Source organism: Cygnus atratus, chromosome 2 (assembly GCF_013377495.2).
Source record: "Cygnus atratus isolate AKBS03 ecotype Queensland, Australia chromosome 2, CAtr_DNAZoo_HiC_assembly, whole genome shotgun sequence".
NCBI lineage: Eukaryota > Metazoa > Chordata > Aves > Anseriformes > Anatidae > Cygnus > Cygnus atratus.
Genome location: NC_066363.1, coordinates 116,659,568 through 116,677,928, shown reverse-complemented (window position 1 = coordinate 116,677,928; position 18,361 = coordinate 116,659,568). Strand labels below are relative to the sequence as shown.

The following is an 18,361-nucleotide window of genomic DNA, read 5'->3' as shown; positions in this document are numbered from 1 at the left end:
ACATTAAACACAGCGTGGCCAGATGGTCAAAAGAGGCAATTCTGCTACTACATTTAGTATTGGTGTGGCCTCACCTTGAGTATTTGTGCAGCTCTGGGCTTCACAGTATAAAAAGGTTGTTAAGGTCCTTGAAAGTGTCCAGGGGAGGGCAACAAAGCTGGTAAAGGGGCTGGAAGACGTGTCCTGCGAGGAGAGGCTGAGGACATTTGGGATGTCTAGTTTGGAGAAGAGGAGGCTGAGAGGTGACCCCACTGCTCCCTGCAGCTTCCTGAGAAGGGGAGGCAGAGGGAGGTGCCAGGCTCTGCTCCCTGGTGATTGGTGTCAGGACGTGTGGGAACAGCACAGAGCTGCACCAGGGGAGGGTCACACTGGACATTAGGAAAAGTGGCTTTGTTGTGGGGGTGGTCAGACACTGGAACAGGCTTCATAGAAAGGTGGTTGGTGCCCCACACCTGTCAGTGTTCAGGGAACATTTGGACAATGCCCTCTCAATAGAACAGAATCATAGAATCTTTTAGGTTGGAAAGGACATTTAAGATCACCAAGTCCAACCATTCACCTATCACTATAGGTCCACCACTAAACTATGTCCCTGTGCTTTAACTTTTGTTTAGCCCTGAAGTGGCCAAGCAGTTGGCCTAGATGACCCTTTTAGGTCCTTTTAAACTGAACTATTCCATTCCCCTTCTTTTTTTTCATAAAAATACTGTAAGCTACAACTTTCTACATATACACTCATTATTTTGTAAATATTTCTTTAAATAACCCCCTGCTTTCCAAGTACCCTTCACATGCAGTTCATGTTTGTTTTTTTTCCCTATATTGTGACTTTATGGCAAGGACCCACCCCTACAAATGGAGAATATGCTTGTACTTACATCCCAGTTAAAAATAAAATCACCGAAGTTGGTATTACTTATGTGCTCTTCCAGAAAACGAGCAGTGATCTCTCTGCACCTGGCACTGTACCTACAACACAACATGGTCAACATATATAGCAAAAATTCTGGGAAAGGATTTTGTGTGTCTGACTTGCTTTCCTTCTCCTCCTTCCTTATTCCCAGCACTAGGCAGGACTCAGCTTCTTTGGGCTCTTTCCATCTGCTGTCACTTTCATCTCCCATTCACCTACTGTCACAAACCCACTTACTGAATGGCAGCAGCTAATAAAACTGTGTTCATGGCTTTATGACTTTTCATAAAACTACTTCATTTTGTGCCCTCTTTTGCCTTACTTTTGCTGTGTCTCTGTGTACACTCAATGTATTGAAAAACAAGCCTCCCTTGTGATCGTGTGAAATGGCATTTAAAAGTTTTGCAAAACTGATATTATTTCTAAAAAGGGTATTTCATTTCTCAAACATGCTGAAATTCATTAAAGTATTTTGTGCCATCTGTTTCCTCATTGCAAATAAATAATTCTTTCCATCATGACAACCGCTATGACAAGCTCCTAATATTTATGAGGATATAGCAACACTCGCAGGAACAGAAAAAGTGACATATGCATGAACAGCAAAGAGAATTAATTTCAGCTTAAGGTGAACTCGGAAGCAGTCGCCAGAGCAATAATAAAGATGATATCCTTACGTGTAACCCAAGAATATCAAAATACAGCTCTTATATAAATGGATGTCTGTGTTCCCATATCCAGCAAAGACTCCCTGGGGACTTCAGTGAGCTTTGAGTCAGCCCCACCATTTCTTGAATGAATTCAAAGAGTTGTTCAATGACATCTTCATGAGATCGGCCGCTCTGCCAGCACAGCTGGATTTCCGGCAAGGTTGGCTGGTTTTAAGTGGAAACTGTCAGTACCTGCCAAATGGTGGCCAGACACCAGAGCAGACTCAGCCAATTAGCGGAATACCCTGTCCGGTGGCTGGAGATGGGCTGTGCCTGTGCCTGTGTGCACGCTCCACCTGTGTGCAGCCACATCTGAAGGCTGCGGTGGTACCCGTACAGGCAGCCTGTCCTCCCAGGTGAGCTAGAAGGGAGTTTCCTTCGAGCTGGGCCAGCAGAAGCCGTGTTCAGTTTCCCACAGCCGAAAGTCCCCACATGCGTATTTTACATCACAGACCTGTAGGAGTTGGAGCAGCTTGTTCGCTGCCAGCCAGCTAGCTCTGAAACACAGGTTATTAGTTCCAGATGCTGCTTCAGTATGTTTCCTCCTGTGGAAAGTGTGCAGAAGTCACTTCTTTCAGTTTCACAGGACTCCCCAGCAATGGAAAATGCATCAAGAGTCAGTGTGGATTTGTCATCCCACCCTCAGCATCGAGCAGGCTGCAGCGTCAGCTAAGACATCTGCGGAAAGATTTCTCCATGATCCAAAGGGACCTGTGTTACACTCACTAATGGTGATGTGACGTACGAGGGCTGTCTCCTGATGGACCTTACAGCAAGAACCATAATCTCATGTTAAGGTCCTGTTCATTGACATAGCATGCCCAATACTTGCAGCAGGATTACCAACCCCATGGTGGTCCCATTCACACCCTAACGGGGACCTTGCTTTAGATAGGTGAGAAAAGTGCCTTGTGACAGAAACCAGAGGAATGGGACAACTGCTTCAAAACTCACCATATGTGATCTGTCTCTGTGCATCCAAACTTCCTCCCCAAGGTTTTGCCCAACTTCACCAAACCAGTCTTTCACATTTCTTTGTTTTGTTTGAAGTTTGTTTCCCTTAAAAATCTCACTACAGAGTACAACATTCACTTGTAAATACAAAATGTTTTCTTCCTAGCACACAGTGATTGTGATCAGTATACAACCTTGGTAGAAAACTTACCTTTGGGATATTCTGGAAGGGGAGGAAACCCAGCTTAAATTTCCCCTGACAAAAATGAAGGAAAAGGAAGTGATGGAGAAGCTTACCCTTCAGTTTTCAGACATATCAGAAAATACAATTTCTCAGAGCCTGTAAATATTCCAGTGTAAAACATTTTAGGCTCGTGGAAAGGTAATTGTGCAAATATACAGGCCATGTGTAAACATTAAAGTATTTACAAGCTTCTCCAGGGATTTCAGTCAGACAGCTTATTGGCTCGTCTTCACTATTCTTGTCATTATTTTCCTGTATTCATGCTTCCATTGTATGTACTCTGTTCTGAGGACTGCAGTGCCTACCAACATCCTTGTAAGTGCAGGAGGTCAGCAGCAAGCTATTAGTTGGCCCCCAGCCCTTCCTACCAAAGAAGAGTGCTGCTGGCCGGGTCTCCACAAGCCCTCCTCTCAGCCAGCTTCACGCTTACTTGACATCGCTGCTCCATGTAAGCCTGCAACTCCTAACCTTGAGAGTACAGCACCAGCTACAGCTCTCATCCTGGACATTTTAGGAAAGGGAATGGCTAAGGGTGGGAAAGGTTTATTTTAGGTTGGAGGAAGGGTTGTATCTGCTGGTATTTACTGTAGCATGGGAAGAGTTTTTTTTATTTATTTATTTGTTCAGACTCCACTCTAAAAATAAACAGTAAGGCAAACAGAATATTGGGCATCTTTATATGGTTTTAACATTCTAAATAAATAAAGTCATTTTGATTCATGCCGTGCCTTTAGATAGTAGTTTCATTAAGTACTAAAAATTAGAGCAGGTTAAAAATCATCTTTTAGGGTTCACAAGGCCTTGCATTTAAGAACTGACAATACTTTACTAACACAGCGATGCTGAAAGCTACATGAGGAATGTATGCACCATCTCTTTTTTAACTGAGAAAACTGAAAAATAAATTGTTTTGACCAAAGCAATATGAGGAAATGGGGCAGACCCAACAACAGAACTGCAAGTTCCCCTTGGTCTCCCACTTCTGTCCATATAGCCTTCATTTCTGCCTCATCTGAATCTTTATCAATATTAGTACTCTATTTACATATGACTTTTTCCCAAGAAACATTGTTCATATTTGGACACTGAACTCACTTCATAATAAATGTGAAACATGGGGTGAAATTTAACATTAAAAATTTCTGAGAAAACAGTGTCTCTGGTCTCTGAAGACACTGCCTTAATGGACTGAAATGATCCATTAGGTCATTTTTGTAGATCACTCACTGCCACTAAGAGCTGTTTCTCCCCCAAATCCTGTAAAGGAAGACAGTCAGATCTCCAGAAAACTACAGGCTAAAGGGCGTTGTTCATCACCATCTGTCAGAGAGCAAAAAGTACATCAATAAGGTAAGTATCTAGGTTAATACACAGCTGCAATTCTGCCCAGCTATAAGTTCACCTCTTATTCACATTCACATTAAGACATCGTTCTTCACATAAATTCATGTACACCAGATTCATGTGAACCTTTTCTTAGGAATAGCTTTGGATAATCTGGAGCCCAGCACAGTCTGACAGCCAGAGCCCAGTGAAACAAGCTAATATTAACTTCTTTGCCGATTAACAGGACTGTGAAGGCAGACAGTCTGGACTTTTGCACGGATATCTGTGGGAGCTGGTGCAGGGCAGGAAGGCACAATAAGTCCTTTCACCATCCCACATGAGAACACCAAACCCACGTTAAAAATAAGGTGAGGCCATGCTGCTATTCTTCATAAAGCGCATAAAGTTACATCTGGCCCTGACATAGGATTTCTGTCAGGAGGCCAGTACTGCCTTGTCATGGCTTTGTACAGTTGCTTCCCAAGTAATGGAATCATACTAAACTCAAAGCCCAACAAAGGAGAACAGACAGAAAGGGATGAAAAAAATGGTTCCTTGCCATGTTTGTTTAAGCCTGACAGAGGGGCAACTTAAAGCCCACATATAATTTTAATAAATCTCACCCACATCTCAACACCTTCCCTCCATCATTTCTGCAGCAGCCAGGGTTCTCCCCAGACAAAGTGTGGCGTTGTTACAGCAGCTCCCTTTTCCTTTGTGCAGCCAGAACAGGATCCAGCTTCCACCGCAAGCACTCTACAAAAGATGGGCTGGGTGCCCCCTGATGCAAAGCCATTGCCAAGTCCACCCCCTAATGATGCCTCTCAGGATGAAAGCACTAAGCAGCCATGAGACACACTGACTTTTCAAACAGGCGAGATGGGATGCACCACGTGCATCCTGGTAAATTGGCCCTGAATGAACACTCTTGTCAGCAAGATGAGCAAGGAAACTCTTAGTGTAGTAGTTGCTAGTCTAGGCCCAAAAAAAAAACATACACCCTGAGTCTGATGATTTTCAAAATCCAAAGCCTCATCTAAAAAGTTTGCTAATTACCCCAATTTTTATAACAGGCCAAACCAGGACCTTGGATCCCAAATAACCCTCCAACTTGGGTTGGCTCAAATTCTGGATCCAATGTCTGTGGTGTGGGCTAAGGGAAAACCAGCAAGGATAAACGAAAAAAAATCACCCTTGTTCCATGGATCTTTAATATAGGGCCACCTCTGATGCACTTTAAAAAAATATATAATGAGACCACTATAATATATATTCCAGCCAAAATTCTTGGCTCCCAAAAACAGCTTTATATGGTATGCAATACAGAAACACCCAGGAGACGCTATAAGAACTTTGACAAGGCTAATATTAAGCTAGAACAAAACATAACTACTGGCACCAGCTCCACTCAGCTCTTAAGTAAACTTGTCCCATTAAAAAGTAGCCTCTAAGATATTTTCTCTCTGAAGTGTATAGTAGCTTATAAAAAGCAGGAAGAGTTGGCAAGACGTAGATGTGTTCAAGTACTCCTTACCCTCATTAAAAAACATTCCCTGGCAGCCAGCAGCTAGGAGTGTTCCAGTGAACCAGATTTTATAAGAGGGGTGTTTACGGTGGTGTGAGACATAGCTAGAAATCATGGTGCACTGTAGCAGCGTGTACTAGACACAGCTGTGTTTGGAGCCTTATCAGCCAGGGCACAGAATATAACAGATCAATGAAGTATTAAGAAAACAAACCTCAAGCCTCTCTGCTCTGTAGGAAGAAAGGCATCCAGAGATGCCAGTGCCTAAGGAGGAGTTAGGTAGTGGAAAACCATGGAGGATCAAGGTCTCACTTCCACCAGTCTCACTTATAACGCTATTTACAGAGTTGTCTTCAAAGTAAGCAAGTACATAATTTAGCTTCTTAATATACCCACTTATTTCCACAAGAGTTAGGAGTTAAATTATTTTGTGGATCTGGGCCTTGACATCCCTTGATCACTTAAAAGCTATTTTTCCCTTCTCATTTAAGTGTCCAAGAAACCTTTTACCTGGGGATGTTATCCAGCCCAGGAAGAGGAATGAACTAATGATCTAATACAGATCTTTTCACCCTTAACACCTATGAAGAAAAGAGAAGATCCGCACTTTCTCTCATACAGTATGAGTGCTAAATGCCTAAAAATACATGTTCTCTTGAATTTCACATTTTTCCTCCCTGCTACCAACTAGACACTGCTTTCCAAAGACTTTTCAGTTTCAGTTGAAGAAGGATAGCAATTTATGTGGCATTTCTATGGCTCTTAAGCAAGCTGTTAGTTATCCAAGCCTTTCACTCTGCATACACAAATACGATTTATCACCTGTTTATAAATACATGTTAGCTACCAGTTCCTACACAGCTGATCTCATTCCCTGTTATGATTTGGGGAATCCAGAAGTGCACAATTTATACATTTTGTGATCTCACAGAATAGTTAATTGAGGAAAGGCGATGCAGAACCTGCCCCATGTGCAACCGTGTCACCTATGCTTTGCCAGAGCAGGAATACTGTGATTGCGTACTCTCTGCCAAGTTGTTACAGACAGAAAAAGAGGACGATCTGTGCAAAATGATATCTGGATATAGGCATGTGAAGAATAAAAATACCTCCAAAGTGCAGCAAATAAGTGGAACTTGAAAACAGCAGAGCCTCAGATAGTCAGGGTAGTCACCCTGCAATAAAAGACTAAAGAATAAGATGGGTGAGCTTCCACAACATCTTGTTAGCTGCAGGACCAGTCAGAGAGAAAACAAATGAGAAAACTTGGTCTGCATGGAAAAATCATGAAAAGAAAAGTCATGGCCTGCCACTTTTCTGTAGAATTTTGACTCAAGTTTCAGGGATGCTCAGAAATAATGAGGAAACAGAGACATGGAAACATGTACACTTTTTTTTGTTGTGTTTGTTTGTTTGGTTTTTTGACAGTCATCTTAATCCGTGCATTTTTATGGCTAGGTAAAGTAACGGAAGCTTGCTTTTAGAATGCTTACAAAGACTGTGTGTGAAACATCAGAATTTGTTTAAATTATGACATGACTTCAAGAGGTGCATTATTAATCCAGAGTTGCCTTGAGTCAGTATTTAGGATTTGGGGATGCCTAAACTCTATGACAGATCAAAGAATTGGTCCAAATTCTGGAGGTCTGAAGTGGCTGAATGGTGAAGCTTCATTTCTTTGAGGAGATAATAACGTAACAGAGCATCCAAGAATAGTGCCTGAGAGGCCAAGCAACGGGTTGATGCCATAGCCTATTCGGACTGTCTAAGAAGATTTAGACTAAAAATAGCAGCCTGGAAGGTGACCATCTATAAAGTTTTACCAAGTTGTGATACTATTTTTTTCGTTTTGTTTTAGAGTATCAGTATATTCTGTGACCACATTTATCCAGAAACTTTCTTTAATGTTCCTGGAGAGGAAAGGGAAAGGAGTGGGAGGGAAATTAGATTATTCTTATATAGATGTATGTATAGATTGTTAGATAGATTTGTCCTTCAAGGGAATGGGACCTCACTCTGAACCAGGAAAATAGCTACAATTCTTTTCATGGACTTGTCATATAACTGGAACACCAAAGGGAACTTTATGACTTCTTCCCCTCCGTTTTATCTGCCATGTTACAAATAGAAGTCATCCCTAATATCACAGATTGTTTTCATTTCCTCCTACTACATTGCTGGCTTTTTCCCCCTCATGTCAAATATAGTTAGAGTACAACCAGTGTTCAATGTGCTTGCTAAAAACTTTCAGATATGGCTACATTTAGAAGTGTGAATAGAACAAGTCACCAATATTTTTATTGTTCTAACGGGTTATTTGAAAATATGAGTTTTCCTAGTAAATCCCAATACTGTGAGAAATGACAGCTAAAATGTCCTACAAATAGCTTTGGTCATGGACATATACTACCCAAATATCCTTTAAGGAAAATAAAAAGTCTTCCTGTGGTAAATAAATAAATTCATTTTTCCTTCTATTTTTTCACCACGTTTCCTATTTCATTCCTACGGAATACCTTAAAGAAACAGCATTTCTGCATTATTTTGTAAAAGACAGCAGTACAGTTCTCGCTACCTACAAGTAAGTGTAGACCCAGAACCTACATTTAGAAGAGAAAATTGTTCTTATTACTGGTTATAAATGGTTTAATTACTGATTATAAATGTTCATCAACAGACTGCAATTTCAGATACCAGCTCATATACAGGACAAATGGGGTTAATCTCACCTGACCTAATAAAAAGTAGTTTTTTTTTCCAGGCTACTCATTCAATCTAAGTCAGTGGAGGCACTTCCAGAAGATAATTCATCCGACCTGCCTCAAATTGCTATCCTTGGATGGCATGACTCTCTGCCTGAAAACGTACTGAATATGCAGGAAGCCTAGTCCAGTCATCTACAAATTAGGTGAGGCAAACTTCACCATAAGGAATTCTATAAATTGTTGTTGTTCCTCTGCTCTATGGCATCTGCTCACAAGAAACAGTTGCAACTGTGTGAAAACCTCTACTAGATTCTCTATTGGACCACTTGCTCTAATAAACAGCGTCTAACTAGATGGTTTAGGCATTATAGAGCACTTAATGCTCTCAGGACTCTGGTGAAAGTGGTAATTCAGATGCTACCAGAAACTCTAAGAGACAGGGGATCTCCATTGTTCTGTTCATACAGAACATTGCCCTGTGAGGTCCGTGGTCATGATCAGGGTCTCCTTTTACTCCTTTGTCCTTCCAAGCTCCACAGCACAGAGGACCCACACAGTCTCAGTGCAGAACACGACACAGAAAACTTACAGATCAGCAACAAAAGAGACCTCACCATTTTCTCCTGTGATGAACAATAGGTTCCACATCCAAGTAGGGAATGCATTTCAGCCTCAGGAGGGAGCTGTACAGAGACGCGTTAAAAAAGTCACCAACCATCTTGGCCACCATGACAGCCAGCATTATCAGCAGCAAGGACTGAACATCATTCGTGATCTCTACCTAAGGAGAAAAGAGAACAAAGGACTTGCCTTTTCTTTTTTGTTCTTACAGCTGGAGACAATAGCATGGGTTTTGAGTAGAGGGCTACCTACTTCTTTCACAGGGGAACAGGAAGCAATTCAGTCACCTTGCCTCGGTTAAAACTAGAAGAGCACTCCCTCTCCTTCCGAGGGATAGGTAATCAATCAACACTTCCACCAAAAAGCCTTGGCTGACGCAGTGACAGCTCCCCCTCCCGTTCCTATCATCTTGAAGCACTGCACTGGCATTAAAACTCACATCTGATTCCCATATTTCAGGTGCTTTGTGATAATTTTGCAGTATCAGAGCAGGGTAAGTAGAGATGGAGTAGCCAGATTGTTTTAAATAGCTTGGCATTTTGACAAATATTAAAAAATGCAAACAAATCCAAATATTTTTCTTTCTTGCTGAGCTCAGGAGATATAAAATTGTTTTCCCATACTGCTGCTTCAAGACAGAATGAACTCCTTGTACAAACATTGTCTTGAAAGATGCCAGAAAAGGGAACAAGAAGCTTTCAGCAGAAGTCAAGCCCAGGAGATCAAGCAGCAGGAACATCACACAGTTGCCACGCTGAACAGCATTCAGCAGTACAAGGCATGGTACAGGCATCCCTTTCCCTGTGATCACAAATCTATCAATCTATCTACAACACCTGCTGCAGGGAAACAGAGTGCATACAAGGTTCTGGTACCTAAAATATCTTACCCGAGTACACTTGCATTTTCTCCCTACACATTGAAGGTATGGTCAGGTGAGTGGCAAAGTATTTAGCATGTTTTAATACTATATCCCCCTTCAGTTATTTGGTTTTACCTCCACAGACAGACACAGCCACCATACTGTTAGCTCACTTCAATACAAAGGTAGACTGAGTTCACATATCCTGAAGACGTTGAACAGCGATGGTGGCAGTGACTTCATGAAGCACGCCAATATAACCACCTTTGAACAAAGGATTCCGAGTGAATCATAGTGCTTGAAGTAAAGAGTAACATGAATGCACTTAATCTGCCTAAGCCCAGCTCACAACTAGGTCAAATATTTTTATTGGTGAAAATGACTGCACAGAAATATTCCTTTTATGCTACTTTAATACTGTTTTTTAATTATTAAAACTGCTATCCCCTTCCCATTATTCCCTCTATCATTTCATCTTATTAAAAAATAATAATAATTGGTTTATTCATTAACAATTATCCTGGAATAAAATATGCAAACTTTCCTCCTAACACTAAGAGGCTTTTGCCCAGAAACTTCTCTCCAATTCAGACAAAGTGAATTGCAGCACATTGCCATTTAATAGACCTCATTAGCTAGAGATTGTTAAGTACTCCAAGCATCCACATTCAACGAATGCCAATAAACACATTTCTGCCTGATAAGCTGTAGCACTTTTATCCAGGCTTTATACTTTCACCCTTGTGCTGTCTCAGTTCTGGGTTCACACTGATAACATCAGGGATGATTTAGGGTATATGCCAACAAGGGACTCGTGGCATGTTCAGCCGTGCAAGACAGGGTCATGCAACTGTCCTTCCTGCTTGGACATAGCTGAGGATTTCTAATAACAGCACAGCATTCTTGGAATGTCTTTTTAAACCTAGTGTTCAACTGTTTTATTTAAAAACACCAGGAACATGTCAGTTGAAAGGAAAACAGCAACTGTGGGATTTTAAGAATTGCTTCAGCGTATCTGCCACAACTCATTCACACAGATGGAGACTCCTTTATTGTGGATTCCTTTTAAGGTTATTTTTAAAGTATCTTGCTACGGGGAACTCTTCTGGAATAATACAAGCATTAAAAATTAATATAAAAGCACTCTAAAAAGCTATAAAAGCACTCTAAAACTCTAACTTTAAAAACTCTTGAAACTCATACTCTGAAAACATTCTCAAGTGATTGCTTTAACCTGCAAAGAAGTAATCTCCCCCAGAATACAGGGAGAAAGCATTCATTAAGTTGTGTGGATATTGTTACTACTGTTCCAAAAATCAGTGGAAACCCCCTGGGCATGGACAAGAACTGAGTACAGACTTGAGAACTCAAGCCATGTGCTCCTCCTTTCTTCTAGCCACAGGAAGCTAAGCATCCAGCAAATGAGACATCTTCCAAAAAGGACAAAAGAAGAGGTTACCAGCAAGGCCAGCCCAAGCAAAAGGCAAATGCAGGCAGACTACGGGAAGCAACAAGTGGACATTATTGCCAACTTTGTAGAGAGCACAGGAGCATGCCTGGTGCCATGAGAGCCTTAACACTGCTTGCTCATCCCAGAAGCAGCAAACCTGACCACCTCCAGAACAGCAAGAACCAGAAAGCTGGCTTTCCAGGCTCCCCTCCTTGCTCTTTATTCCATTTTATCCTTTCCTCCTACCCTCCCATCCTCTTGTGGGAACAGTCAAGCTGGCCTGGCCCGCACCCTCTTCCTTTATTCTCTCAGATATTCAGCAACATTTTACATCTGCTATTGAGAAATTCTGTGGCTGGTGCTGATTTTCCCCAGCACTGCAGCCCTCCTGAGTGCTGGGATCTGTGGGGATGGCTCTTCTCTAGAACACAGCAAAGCAAACACTCAGAGCAAGTGCCTCTGGGTTCAGTGTCAGACAAAACTTCCTCCAAGAGTTAATGCCTGCCAAGCAGAAATGCTGTTTATCTTTGGCAGGCTAGCATGGCTGAGGTCATTAAAGAAAGACATGTTAAAAGCATTTTGAGCAATATCTTCTATATGTAAGTAAATTGAAACTTTGGCCAAAACCGAGCGGCCACAGTTGTCCTGAACTCTCACTACAGATGGAAACAGGAGAGTCAATTTTTGTGATGTGAAATTTTCTTGGACATAGGTAATACTAGAGCAACACTTCAAAGCAAGTCTGCAGATGACTTAGAAATCAATTACACATTTGAAGCATGAGCATGAAGGACAGATAAAATCATTTTTAAAATGTCAAGAAAACTTTGCATGAAAATGTAACCCATCACGTGAGCTTAAGCTAAGATGGAGCTGTATACACTACTTATAGATCAAGTTATTTGTGATGCTAGTCTAAAGCAAAGTTTTTATAAAAGACGGATTTGATTCCACATCCAAGTATTTAGAGACCTAGAGAAAACATTATTTGCTACTTACTGGGAGTTTTCAAGTTGTAGAATAGCATTTATTAGAAATAAAAGCATACAAAATACAAGAATATACTCCAGAGATCAAATCAGAAATGCTGGGGAAGGCAATTGGAACAAAGAATGAATCGCTCACAAAAATGCAGTCGCTCACAAAAATGCAGTCACTCACACAATAGAAGTATGCCACTTAGCAGTGAAGGAAAATGAAGAATTCAACAAAACCTGTCAAAACCCTGTAGCTAAAAGCTAAAGCCACTAATGTCAAGGATGCTGGCAATGCAGCAGCAAAATTCTCCTTAGGGTATCTTGATAAAAATCAAGGAAGCACAAATTAATCCAAGAATCGCAATAGATTCAAGTTGTCTTATACAAACATAAGGACACACACAAATCCACACATGTGCGTGCACACACGCATATACGTGCGTTTCATAAGGCTTTATTAGTAGTCTCCCTGTTTAGAGAAGGGCCATCTGCTCGCTGCTGACAGAGACAAAGTGCAGAGCCTCGGGACTCGTCTGTACGAGGAAGTCAGCACACAGTGAACCTGGGTGTGAATTTACTGCATATTAGCTACTCTGCACTAACTGCCCATTCGGGTACTCTTGGCACACCTTAAGTGAAAAACAACATACTTCACCTTCAAAAAGGAGCAAGCCTAACTCACACAAAAGCACTCTGAGAGCTAACTCACACAAAAGCACTCTCAGTAGGTACTAGAAGCACCCACCCAGGGAATTAGTGCCAAGTAACCAGCACGTTGTAAATTCACACTGGAGCTCCCTGCAAGCTATTTCTGCCTTCAGACAGGCCCTGGTAAGCACAGAGCGGCCGCCAAGCAAGCCCAGCCACAGCCCAGCACAATTAGGAACCCATGTGGTCCAGGGCTGGAAGATGATACAGCCTCTCCTTTAAAAATAGTTATCTGTTCAAACCAGTTCCTAAAAAATCTAAGGAGAGAACAAGTTATACAGAGTACTAAAGGGAAAGAGAAAATAAAGGTTGACAAAAACAGAGAAAGGAAGGGGGAAAGTTGGGGCAGCCACCAAACACCTACAACTCTTCAGCAATTAAATGTGATGTTTCATTTATTGACATTCACTCCAAGCCTGCATTTTAGGGGCTGCTTTTTAGGATGCAATTTACTCTCTGTGTATATTGCCAGATTTTTTTTTCCCTTTTGATCTTCCGGGTGTAGCAGGCTGTGCCAAAAATTTCTTTGCCTAGGGCACCCATCTATGCAAAGCCAGCAGCGCTAATAGACGTTGGAAGCAGTCGGCGCTGACACTTCATACATCAGCAGCCTAGTAAATTGCACCTATTTTTTTCAATATTCTCTCTATATACAAAATATTGAAATATATCATTTGCACACACATGCGCACAGACCACAATTAATTTATTAGCACAGTTATTCAAAGCTCTTTAAATATCTTCTTTGTCACCGGAGGCACTTTTCAACAACCCCCACGGTCCTGAGTTTCTCAGGCCTCCACATCATTATAATCTGTTAGCCACCTTCATATTAGCTCTGTTTTATTATATAACACATAATTATGCATTTCATTAACAGCATCACCAGACACAGTACATCAAAGAGAGAAAGGCAGCTGCCCAGGAAATTCAAAAAGATGCAGTTTACTTAAAGCTCACTGTTAAAAACCCTCCCCCCTTTTCAATCAAATGGTAGTTAATGTGTTTCAAACATTTTACTCCATCTCAGAGAACAGAAGCCAAAGAACCTCATTAGAAGCAAGGCTGCTGATACAGTAAATATTCCATGAACCCTTGGTATTTCCAATAATGTAAAAGAAATATCACTAGAGAGCTAAACGGTGCGACCCAATTTTCTTTCTTCTACCAAAAAAACACTTAGCAAGAGAGCTGTCTTGCTATTTGCAGCCTACAATGACAAAAAGAAGAAGAAAACAAAACACAAAAAAAAGTATGACTGCAAAATGAATTAAAATGTGTTCAAACAGAAAAGCTACCTGACAAACTGAACAAATGAAAGAAAAAATCTACTTCCTTCCCATGATATAACGATCAGCAGCCTGGGTAGAAGCAAACTCTCCAAAAGAAATATTTTGTCATTCTTCACAAGCTTACACACACCTAGCTGAAAGCACCGGAATTTGGAAAATATTTGGGAAAAAACAAGCAGCTGCTGGAGAAGAAAACATGTCTGAGAGTGAGTAAAAAAAGAGGGGGCATGGGAAGGGACATGAAACCTTGGACCTACAAACCAAATCCAATGGTTTTGAAGTTAAGGTTGTAGCTGGCACAAAACACCATTTCTGGGCACAGTTTCCTGGTCTCCATGTGACCAGATTTTGTGGAAGAGCAGACATTTCCCCAGGATGCAACCAGATGCAATCAGAACTACTCCCATTTGAATTTTTTGCTACTATTGATTCAACACACCAAGAAAAACATCATTTACAGTCAACAGAACGTTTCCAAAGAGTAGAGGGTTTGTAGCCAGCAGAAAACTTTTCGTCGTTTTTTTCTTGCTCAGAAGCAAATGCCAACAAGGTTGTAAACTGATGGCTTGACATGAAGAAGGGGAGGAGTTAACGGTTCCCTATTCACAGCAGTAGAAGAGTTGTTCAAGCAGCTTTCTTGAGAACAGGAGTTTATGGAAATAACGTCTCCCAGGATTAAGTTATTTGTATTATGACAGCCATTTGATAAACAATGCAGCTCTGCATTTCAATTTCTTTAGTCTCTGGATTATGATCTGCTGGCCCTTAGTAACCTGTGTGTTGAACACTTGAGTCACTTTCCTTCCCACTTAATAATGTCGTAAAAACATTATGAATTGCAATGTTGTTATCATTGTCCACTATTTCCAGCTGGGGTTATGCCAAAAGAGGCACCTTCCTCAGTATTGATCCAGCTGAATACTCCCTCTCTGAACTTCCATTAATCTCTCCTTTTAAAACTAAGTGTAAAAGCTTCCTTTCCCGTGCACTTCACCTTTAAAGAAATCCTTTATAGTTCTAGGACTACATCCATTAACTCAATTCACTTTACTGTATCGCCTTATCACTCATCACCATCGCTGCTGGAAATTTTTGGAGAAGTGGGATGCTGCAATACAGTAAACATAACTCTCTTTAAAAGTCCTGTTAGCCCTGAGAAGTTATGCATTCAAGTTCCTCACTGCTGAAAATGATTATTTCTTGCAGCCTCAGGCACACGAAGCCGTGCATCATGCTCTACAAAGGACGACACACCCAGGGTAGGTTCACTGTAAGGACTTCCTGCCAAATCCCCAGTGCCAGGAGAATTGCACAATTAGCAGGATTCTTGCTCGTGTTCGTAACTCTGTTAACTATTCCAGGCCATTACAACAAGTAAGTAGCTTCTAGCGCCCTAGAGCTTAATTACTGCCAAGGCAGAGCACAAAAAACTGTCTTAGCACGGGGTGCATATTTTTTTCTCTTTAAGCAAAATAGTCCTAATTAATCCCACTCATCCACTGCTTCTTAATTCACTTTAATTCATAATGTTCAGTGAGATCAAGCCTCATTTTTCTCTGATGTGTATTTTAATACTTGCATGAATTTCTCTGAAGCCAACCAGTATTTTGTTGATGACTTCCTTGTTTATGGAGAGAACAACTTTTCCTAATTCCAAAACCAAGCACAGCAGTAGGAGATTACTACAGAGAACTTAGAAATACTCAGAAAAGCTAAGTAATCCCTGGAAACATATCAAAATCCTTTGAGTCTCAGTCCTTGGGAATTTGGACAGAAGAGGCTATGCAAAGTGGAAATGTTTGATTTCTTGTTTCAGTCCCTCAAGGCCTATAAATACACCTGTTTTGACAGGCTGTGGCAAGGGATGCAGTGATATAGGAAATACTATAGGTGATAGCAGCGACTCTTGCCAAGATCCCCTGGAAAGATATCTACCTGTGATTTTTTTTTAATCTGTCTCTTTATCTTGGATGTATAGTAGACACCAAACCCTGAAAGGAGCTTTCAAAGCTCTAAATCCCAGGAAGACAGCACCAGTGCATGTTGTGTCAAGTGAACTTCTCATTAATAAGTACAGCAGTATTTTGTATGTGTCCTGCTGAATATGCCTTAGCATTCAGCAGGCTCACATGTTAAATCTAATCAAAACAAGCACTGCACTGTATAATAACCCATTTAAACAACCTTGTACTTTTTTAACCCACCATATAGCAGAATTCTTTGAATTATTATTCATGAGCATTTTTGTGAAATAACAAAGGGAACTGCAATGAATCTCTGTTATGTTTAAGCAATGCTAAAACCAACAACTCCAGAGTGCCATAACTCTCGTGGCCCCAGCTCCCAAGGTTTAGAAAAGGCTGAAGAAGGAGCCCCATGACTACAGGCAGCTGAAGAGCAGACAGTGGATTTACGAGGTCTCTGTGGATCTTCCTCACTGGTTGATAAACGCTGTATGCCACAGGCTGTGAACTTCATTTCAGCTTTAACGGCAGTAGGAGATTAGACCTTAAATAACAGCAGAAAGCTTACAAAAGCTTGCTGTTCTCAGATCTAGCATAGGTGATCATTCACTGAGCCTCTAGTTTCTTAAAGAAGTACATTACGAAATCTGAGGTCCTGAAACGGTTCCCCATCCCCTTCTCTGTGAGAGTAGTTTCACTTATTTCATTTTCCAGACAGGCTACTGCTGAAAAATACACAGTGCTTTTCCTTTAGTTGGAATACATTCAACAGAAAATAATAGGACTTAATGTATACAATAGCTTGTTGATTATGCATTGTTACTCCAATATATAAACGGTTGGGTTTAACTTTTTGGGTTTAAAATGAACAGAACACTACTGTACATCTCCCTTTCTTTGTTAAAATGTGACCGCTTACTGTCAGATTAGGAAACACCTTTAAACTCACCATTCAGACTCACTGGGCTCCTCCTGACAGGTAGAATAAGCAGAGCCAATGCTTACCCTGTTATGAATAACTATAGCCTTAGAGATTTTGAGAAATTGTTTTGACTAGGGTTTAAACTCTTCATTAAAAAAAAAATCAGACAGCTTAGTAACAGAAAATTAGGCCTTGTCAAAACAGCTTCTGTGAACCATCTCAGGTGTAATCAAAAACGTTAAGTGAGCCCTAAAGTATTTAAGTGTGACGGGCTGATGCATTGAACAGTCTAGCACTGGGAAGAACCTGCCAACTGAGTTTCCAGATAATTAGGCATTTCCTTTGCCTGCTTTGAAGGAAACATGATATGAACAATCTTAAAAACTACATTTGTCTCCACTTTTCCAAAAGACTTTTCTTTTTCCAACAAAACGAGGTGGAAAAATCAACCATGTGACACTCTCCTAGGGAATTAAAATGAAGAATCTAGCCATGTGGATGGTACTGAGCAAAACTAAATTTGAAGTTAAGTAACCTTGCTGGAGTGATTGTACTGAACTGTTTTTAAGCATTTATAATGCTGTGTTGGTGTAGAAGAGAGAAGAACTTGAACCTCACTGTAGAGGGAGCACATCCCATTTCCTGCCCTTTTCATAGGAACTCTACAGTACACATCATATTGACCAGCAGGGAAAAAAAATGCTTCCTGGTAAGGAAAGCACCTAAGTATGTACTCATTCTAAAGTAAGCGTGACAATCTTGTCTCATCTGCACCAACATCACAGGACAGATGCTGACGTGACCTGTTTCCCAGAGCCGTCATTACTCCCACACAGAAATGGCTCTCCCCATAGGCAGCCATGTGCTCCATATCGTTTTCTCTCCAGAGCACCAGGCTGTGGTTGCCCCAGGAGTCCAATGTCCCTTTCGCGCCCTTCTGTCTTGAGCAAGTCAGAGGGAGGCACGGCCAGAGGTCTCCCAGGGTCTGTGCTGCCAAAGGAGGTATTTGTCAGTTCTTTTCCTTCTCTTTGTCTGTTCCCTCTCCAGTACTGCATACACCCTGCTAAACAAAGAGGAGAAAGGGAAAAATACGACTTGAGCCTTTCGAATAAATTCTCTTTTCTTTGAACAAAGGTCAGAGTAAGGAAGAACATAAGGTGGGAGTGGTATAACGAGAGTAGCCTGAGG

General features: G+C 41.1%; 1 protein-coding gene across 1 annotated transcript in view; it reads right to left on the bottom strand.

Annotated features, from left to right (window-relative positions):
* Positions 1 to 18,361, bottom strand: part of LOC118251221 (chloride channel protein C-like) — a 79,059-nt gene that overhangs the window by 25,846 nt on the left and 34,852 nt on the right. Inside the window, exon 12 of the mRNA XM_035553153.2 lies at positions 8,992 to 9,158. Coding sequence (XP_035409046.1) covers positions 8,992 to 9,158 — 167 coding nt within the window. The remainder of the gene's footprint in view (positions 1 to 8,991; positions 9,159 to 18,361) is intronic.